Below are 8,850 nucleotides of genomic sequence, written 5' to 3'. Positions count from 1 at the left end.
TAAAATATGATTTAAAAAGCTACCAAAATCAATCTCCAATGTAAATAACCGGATTCAAAAGTGGAGTAGAAAATTTGAAAATTTTGGATTGAGTAATTATAGGGTTAAGCCCCAAATGAACAAGACTTGCGCAAGATTTTTGTAAAAAAATGGGCACACCAAGAAAAAGTGAATTTTTCACATTTTTTTTTATAGTGGAGTCCAACCTCATAGCCTAGAAACAACAGGAGCATAAAAATAGAGGACTACTCTCTTAACGGCAACAACAACATCACACATCATCAATATAAGGTGTTGACAGGTGTACCAAATTGCCACCAAGATGCACAAGACAAGATTTATGAAACTCAACACTGCCACTGTCCAGTAGTAGTTATCTAGACGACTTCTATTTAGTGTGTCTTGAAACCAACTTGGTCTGCCTCCCATTTTGCTGAACGAACTAACCTCATCAGCTAAAATGACACTGCCCACAATTCCTGCTCCGCATACAGCTTTGGTGAAAAGTCTCAAGTAGCGGATCATTGTGGAGGTAGGAACCTGACCTCTATAGAAGCGAGCAATGCAGTAACCAGAGACTTCATCAAGGTCCTCACAAAGGTACTCAGATGTTCCATCAACGGCAGCAAGAAAGAAAAACTGTGGAAGAAGCCAGAACATGCTCATTGGGATTATCTCACTAGGTTTCTCAACTAACCCAACACTCTTTGTCACGTTTAGCCTCCTTGTCTCCACTTTTGCAGCTATGATACAACATAGGATAGAAAATACCATTGCTGATATGACTCCAATGGGGCCTACACATCTGCCTGAACTCTTCTGAAACAACTTATTAGCTACTTTGGAAGATAGTTCAGTGAATACGAATTTTGAAACCTGATAAAAGGCCTGTAATATAAATAGACCTGGGACAGTAAGTTTTCCAATCTTGTCATCCATATTATTTGCTTGTTCTGAAAAATACGTGTCTCCTATGGATTTCACGACGCCACTCATGATGAAGGTCATCCACAGAGGTATCATTCGGATTAAGAGTTTTACTTCCTCTACTTCTGTTACCCTGCAAAGTTCCCACCCGTTTTGTTCTTGTTGGCCTAGAGTTTGAGTTGGGACTATAATGGCAGCCTTGTCAAGGAACCTGCATGCATTAAACAAATAATGATTCAGAGATCAATATTGCAGAGAGAGAGAGGGAGAGAGAGAGAGAGAGAGAGAGAGAGAGAGAACCTAAGGCCCTGAGTATGGGGGACAAAGTGAGGACTGAGTTGATTTTCATAGAGTTGATTGGCATCCTGAGGGCTGTGACAAGATCTCTTATAAAGAGAGGCTACCAAGACTCTACAAACAGTCGTGAGAGGACTCCTCCCAAGCGGTCTAGCATGTTTGTATGAACATGAGCCACTCACGAACAAAAGAGTTGCCACCATCAACCCTGCTGCCGGTATTCCAAACCGGACACACCATGGCGCATATGAAAGTGCAACAGCGGCAACGTAGAGAAGAACAACCACAATGATGTCACCTTTCAAGAAGCTTTTGAATTTCCGTGGCCTTTTCCTCTCTATATCATCTTGGTTACTTAGTGTTTGGATTTGAACTTGTCTCTCCAGGAAGGAAGCCAAGGATACGCTATGACCAGATACCCCAATGGCATTGAGGGTTAATGCTATGTAGAACATGAGAAACTTCTGGGTATCACCTTTACTGGTTAATGTTGATACTGTCATGATGGCCAACCCCTGCAGTGACACAATTATTAATTAGTACATCGAATTTTCTGATACAAATCAATATTGACTCCGTTAAAAAAGTATTTGGCACAAAAGAATGAACCGGCTAACCTTTTCAGACCAACATTGTCAAAGCAGAACCAAAACTCTGATAAACGTACGTGACTTTTTTGTTACGTACCAGCAGGATCAGGAATTCTTCTTCCGGATCGAACAAATATAATAGCAATTAATTTTTTTCCTATAATATGTTGGGTTGCATGTGGAGACTAGTCTGTGAACAAAAATCGAGAAACAGTGAGTTCGGTCGACATACGCTTGACAGTGGGCTCAAGCGAACTTTAACCCATGAGTTCATTCGACATGTGCTCGACAGTGGGCTCGAGCGAAGCTCTACTCGTGAGTTCACTTGAGATGCGCTCGATAGTGGGCTCGAGCGAGACACAAACCCTAGTGTTCGCTTAAGTCACGCTCGACACTCCGCTTAAGCCAATTTTCATTGGTTGTTCACTCGAGCCAATGTTCATTGGTTGTTCACTTGACATGCCGCTCGAGCGAAAAACATAGTTTTTGCTAGAATAGGATTTCCAACGCCGTTTACTATAAATATGTTATATTTGACTTGTATTGTACGACTTTCAACATATTTTTGAAAGAGAACAATTGTCAAGTTAGTACATATTGTGTGAGAGAGCAAAAAATCCTAGCGAGTGTGAGTTGAGATTTTTTTTTAAATGAATAATATATTCATTAAGTAGAGACCAAATGGTCAATACAGTTTGGAATATCCTCTAATTCAATGAGTACATCTTCAATAACTTGAGCATTTTTAGCTAAAGCATGAGCAATCACTTTGGATGCTCTTGGTACAAATTGGACAGGCCATGATTCTAAGTTGTTTTAAAAGAATCCTAGCTTCCATGGAGATTAGACCAGCCAAAGACCAATTGGTAGTGTTGTCTTTGAGTTCTTTCACCATCTGCTTGGCATTTCCTTCAAGAATGATGTTTCTAAGACCAATGTTTATGGCTAAGAGGATAGCCTGTTGAGCAGCATAGGCTTCGGTAAGGAGGGATTCGGGGTATGATGATTTCTTCATCCTCATTGTTGCAATGAAGTTCCCTTGCCAATCTCTGATAGCCACTCCAATGCCACATGTGCATGATACTTTTTGTAGACTGGCTGCCTTGTTCACCTTGTAGAAGCTTTGAGGAGGGGTCTCCCATTGTTGCACTGGATTCCCTACCAAAGGAGAAGGATTTGGTGAGTGGTTGGCCAAGATTTGCAGTTCTTCTATCCTTTGTTTTGACTGAGAGGATAGAGTGAGTGGATTGGTGAATGTCTGTTTGAATATTAGCTCATTCCTTCTCTTCCAAAGCTTCCATATCACTACTGCAAATTCGACTAAGTGTACTTCCTCCATTTTCAGCTAGCATTTCAAGTGCTATTGCTTTAAATGAGGAGAAATATGTTTTCTGCTTCTAAAATTGGACTGACAGTAGCTCCATACATCGTTGGCTGAGGGGCACTCCCAAAGAGCATGCTCAACTGTTTTCTCTACCTGGCTGCAAATGGGACAGTTTGAGTCTTCTATTACTTTCCTCCTTTTAAGATTAGTTTTGGTGGGTAAGACATTATGACAAACCTTCTATAGGAAGAGTTTTTCTGCACTAGTAAGGGGAAGCTTCCATATTCTTCCCCATTTTTCTATAACATTGTTGGAGTACGAGGATTGGCCTTGAGATGATTGTTGGAGATTAATTTGCAGATTGTAGGCACTTCTAATAGTGAATATTCCATCCTTGGTTCCTTGCCAATCATCTCCTCTAATTAATAAGATTTCTGCAACTCTGTGAACGTAGACAATTTGTCGAACCACGTATATTTTGTGTTGTATGCTTGATTGTGCTTGCTTTTACTTTAGATTGTCATTGTTGGCGTGTGTGTGTTTTGCACAGCAACTGGTATCAAGAGCTAAGGTCAAATCTTAAGGAGAATGATAGTTGGAGATAAAGTGAAAACACCCGGGATCGTGAAATTCGACAGTATTGATTTTGGGTACTAGAAGATGCAAATCGAGGGCTATCTCTATGGGAAGAGGCTCCATCTTTCATTGTTGGGAAAAAAGCCAAAGAACATGAATAATGCTGAGTGGACCCTATTAGATCGACAGGTTCTAGAGATTCTTCGGCTGACCTTGTATAGAATAGTACAACACAATGTCAGTAAGGAGAGAACCACGACGAATCTCATGGCAACTTTGTCAACTATGTATGAAAAGTCATCGGCGAATAATAAAGTGCACCTGATGAAGAAATTGTTCAATCTGAAGATGTAGAAGGTATGTCTGTGGCCCAACACTTGAATGAATTCAATAGGATCACAAATCAACTTGCTTTGTAAGAGATTGAGTTTGATGATGAGATCAGAGCGTTAATTCTATGGGCATCGCCGCTAAATAGTTGGGAGGCCATGAGGATGACTATGAGTAGTTCAGCCAGAACCATGAAACTGAACTACGACGACGTACATGACATGATCCTTGCTGAAGAGGCACGTAGAAAAGACTCGAGTGAGTTCTCAGGTTCAGGATCGGCCCTGAATGTTGACAATAGAGGCAGAGGACATGACAAGTCAAGCTCCAAGAGTAGAAGTAAGAACAAGATGAGATCTAGGCAAAAGATGGCGTGCTGGAGTTGTAGCAAGCCAGGCCACATCAAGAGAAACTGCAGGAATCAAGAAAGTGCTGAGGATGATGCTATGAATGTAGTGGCAAAAGAAATTCATGATGCCCTAATTTTTGCAGTGTACAATCTGATGATGATTGGGTGTTGGATGCAGGGGCTTCGTTCAATAGCACCTCACATATAGAGATCATTTAGAATTATATTGCTGGTGGTTTTGGGAAGATGTATGTGGTTGATGAAGAGACATTGGATGTAGTGGGAGTGGGTGATGTGCACATTACACTTCTAAACAAGGGCGTGTGGACTTTACAGCAAGTCAAACATGTTCCAGATCTAAAGAAAAACCTTATCTCTATGAGACAGTTTGATAACAGCGTTTATGCAGTAGCATTATTTGAAGGAGCTTGGAAGATCACTAAGGGTGTGCTGGTCTTAGCGCATGGTAAGAGACCTAACTCTTTGTATTTAACATCAGGGTCAAGTGATGTGCAAGGAAATACAAGAGTGCAAAAAAGCAGGCTTGATCGTGCAGAACATACGAGGAAGCCAATGAGAGTTAGCTTTGTCATTCCTCATGTAAGCCTGGGACAGTTGGTTGAGGCTACCAAAATCGGTTCAAGACCAGATACTCCTAGTGCAGTGGGAGTTCTAAGTCACCCAGTGGATGTGCTGACTAAGGGTGATGTATGTGAAAGACTGAAGTCGGACTTGACTTCAGTGCGTCTTCTAGCTTGAAGACGGGAGCTCTTAGCTGCAGAGATGATAGAGCTTGGCTGGAAATAGTGGGTGACATGTGGAGACCCAGTCTCCAAGTGGGAGATTGTTGGGTTGCATGTGGAGACTGGTCTGTGAGCAGAAAATCAAGAAATAATGAGTTCGCTCTACATGCACTCGACAGTGGGCTCGAGTGAAACTCAACCCATGAGTTCACTCAAGGTGCGCTCGACAGTGGGCTCGAGCAAGACACAAACCCAATTGTTCGCTCAAGTCACGCTCAAAACCCAACTCGAGCCAATGTTCATTGGCTATTTGTTCGAGGCGCGCTCGACATGCCCATCGTCGTTTATTATAACTATGTTATATTTGACTTGTTTTGTACGAGTTTTAGAATATTTTTAAGACAGAATAATTGTCAATTGAGTGCATATTATGTGTGACAGCAAAAAATCCTAGAGAGTGTGAGTTGAGATTGAGTGATTGTAATCTCCTCTGATTAATAAGATTTTTGCATCTCGGTGGACGTAGACAATTTGCCGAACCACTTATATTGATTATTGTGTGTCATGTGCTTGATTGTGCTTGCTTTTACTTTAGATTGTCATTGTTGGCGTCTATGTGTTTTGCACAACAACTAGTATCAAGAGCCAAGGTCGGATCTTAAGGAGAACGATAGTTGGAGATAAAGTGAAAGCACCCGGGGTCAAAAAGTTCGATGACACTGGTTTTGGGTACTGGAAGATGCAGATCAAAGACTATCTCTATGGGAAGATGCTCAATCTTCCACTGTTGGGAAAGAAGCTAGAGAGCATGGATGATGGTGAGTGGATCCTATTAGATCGATAGGTTCTGGAGATTGTTCGGCTGATCTTGTCCAGAACAGTGGCACACAATGTTAGTAAGGAGAGAACTACGTTGGATCTCATGGCGACTTTGTCAGGTATGCATGAAAAGCCATCAGCGAATAATAAAGTGCACCTAATGAAGAAAATTTCAATCTGAAGATATCAGAAGGTATGTCTGTAGCCTAACACTTGAGTGAATTCAATAGGATCACAAATCAACTGTCTTCTATAGAGACTGAGTTTGATGATGAGATTAGAGCATTGATTCTGTTGGCATCGTTGCCAAATAGTTGGGAGGCCATGAGGATGGCTGTGAGTAGTTCAGCCGAAACCATGAAACTGAACTACGACGACATACATGACATGATCCTTGTTGAAGAGGTACGTAGAAGAGACTCGGGTGAGTTCTCGGGTTTAGGATCGGCTCTGAATGTTGGCAATCGGGGTAGAGGACATGACATGTCAAGTTCCAAGAGCAAGAGGAAGAGTAAGACGAGATCTAGGCAGCTGATCACGTGCTGCAGTTGTGGCAAGCCAAGCCATATAAAGAGAAATTGAAGGAATCAAGAAAGTGCTAAGGATCATGCTGTGAATGTAGTGTCTGAAGAAATTCATGATGCCCTAATTCTTGCAGTGCATAGTCTGATTATTGATTGAGTGTTGGATTTAGGGGCTTTGTTCCATAGCACCGCACATTGGGAGATCATGCAGAATTATGTTATTGGTGATTTTGAGAATATGTATGCGGCTGACGGAGAGGCACTAGACGTAGTGGGAATGGGTGATGTGCACATCACACTTCCAAATAGGGGCGTGTGGACTTTACAGCAAGTCATACACGTTCTAAATTTGAAGAAAAACCTGATCTTTGTGGGATAGCTTGATGACAATAGTTATGCAATAGCGTTCTCTAGAGTAAGGGTGGGCAGCGGGGCCCTGCACCCCGCGCCCGTCTGCCCTGCCCCCTCATGGTGGGGCGGGCAACCCCACTCTGCCCATGTGGTGGCGGGGCCCCCCGCCCCGCATCTAGGACCCCTAGCGAGGGCAGGTGGCGAGGAGGGCCCAACCCCGCTTCGTCCAAGTGGGGGCGAGGCCCTTGCCCTGCATCTAAGGGCCCCTAGCGGGGGTGGGTGGCAAGGAGGGCCCAACCCCGCCCCACCCCCGCTTACATTTATATATATATATATATTATATGTAAACATAAATATATTTTACATTTTACAAATTGTGTATATATAAATATATATTACAATTTGTTAAACTTATTCACAAAATAATCACTGGCAAATTTAAAAACTACATACTTTAAAAACTAATACATTATAATTTACACAAAATATGCACTAACAAATTTAAAAATTACATAGTTTTAAAATTATAGGCATATTTACAAAATTTAAATTTATAATTTGGGTCTAAAAATGTATTTTTAATTCCTTTTGGACTTAGAAATAATTTTTAAACCAAGCAAAATGTAGGTTTTTTTTAAGTAGACGGAGGCGGAACGGATTAGGAATCCGCCCGCACCCTGCTCCCACATCCTCGGGGGGAGGGAAAGGGTTGAAAACCTCACCCCTCGCCCCATGCTGGGCGGGGTACGGGGAAGGAGTGGCCCCGCCCCGTAAGAGGCGGGCAGCACCTCTACTCTGGAGGAGTTTGGAAGATCACTAAGAACGTAGTTTTTGTTAGATTTGGATTTCCGGCACTGTTTACTATAAATATATTATATTTGACTTGTTTTGTACGACTTTCAACATATTTTTAAAGAGAATAATTGTCAAGTGAATGCATATTGTGTAAAAGAGCAAAAAATCCTAGAGAGTGTGAGTTGAGACTGAGTGATTATAATATTAATAAGATTTCTGCAGCTTGTGGACGTATGCAATTCGCCAAATCACTTATATTGTGTATCATGTGCTTGATTTTGTTTGCTGTTACTTTAGATTGTCATCGTTGACGTGTGTGTTTTGCACAACATAATATAGCATTATAAAATATTTTCGAGATGTTAAAAATTAATGTTATCAACATATTTATTAACTAATTAATATATTTCGTACGTCTCTAGAAGTAAAACATAACAAATAGTAGATTATTGAGAATTCAATATAGGATGTGGAAAAGAATCAGGAGATAAATGAGACTATGTTGAAGGACCGGAATTCAACTGAAATTGAAGAAGAAGGTTACGACTAGGCAAAGGGAAGTAGAGAAAATAAGGAAAAACTTTCAAGCTGGCAGAATATATACTAAAATGTTTCACTTTGAATTTTTTTAGAAGAAAAATAATTGTTTTTAGATATTATATATAATTTGACTCAGAAAAATTTTAGGGCCAAAAGAAATAAAAAAAAAAAAAAAAACAAAAAGAGAGGGAGGATTTGGAAACTCACAAAGCTGAAAGCAAGGCTGGATACCAAGAGACAGCAATAATCACCCACAAAAGCATCTACAAGAAACGCAATCCCTACAGGCAGTATGGTGGCTGCACCGGCAAACAAATTTACAATCGCTGCTGCATGGGTAATGTCAAGCTTCCACATGTCTGTTAAGTATGTCATCAACACCCACATGGTACTCAACTCCGCTAGTTTTCCTGCCCATACCAGAACTGCAAGAAAGTATCATAGAGAGAGTGCCCTCAGAAGTTCTGAATCAGTACTAAACAAACAAGCTGCAAAAGCCTCTTTTTCTCAAAATTTTCATGGTGAGGTGGTTTAATGCGCCGCGGATATCCTTGCAATCGACTCATGCATGCAGCCTGGATTATTATAAGAAATACATCACTTTATACCATATTCCTTCAGAATTTGATTCTCAAGGATCGACTCCAAGTTATGTCACGCGGGTTACTTGTTTTTCAATTATTTT

At 41.0% G+C, this 8,850-nt stretch overlaps 1 protein-coding gene across 1 annotated transcript; it reads right to left on the bottom strand.

The window, feature by feature from the left end:
• Positions 1-207: 207 nt before the first annotated feature.
• On the bottom strand, positions 208-8,647 carry LOC108995116 (protein NRT1/ PTR FAMILY 5.5). Its single transcript, XM_035689654.1, has 3 exons — positions 8,373-8,647; positions 1,228-1,739; positions 208-1,138 (listed from the first exon to the last, which is right to left on the bottom strand). The coding sequence occupies exons 1-3, from the start codon at positions 8,550-8,552 to the stop codon at positions 208-210; spliced, it is 1,623 nt and encodes a 540-aa protein (XP_035545547.1). The 5' UTR covers positions 8,553-8,647.
• Positions 8,648-8,850: the final 203 nt, after the last annotated feature.

Source organism: Juglans regia, chromosome 4 (assembly GCF_001411555.2).
Source record: "Juglans regia cultivar Chandler chromosome 4, Walnut 2.0, whole genome shotgun sequence".
Lineage (NCBI taxonomy): Eukaryota > Viridiplantae > Streptophyta > Magnoliopsida > Fagales > Juglandaceae > Juglans > Juglans regia.
This window is presented reverse-complemented; position numbering and strand designations above follow the sequence as displayed.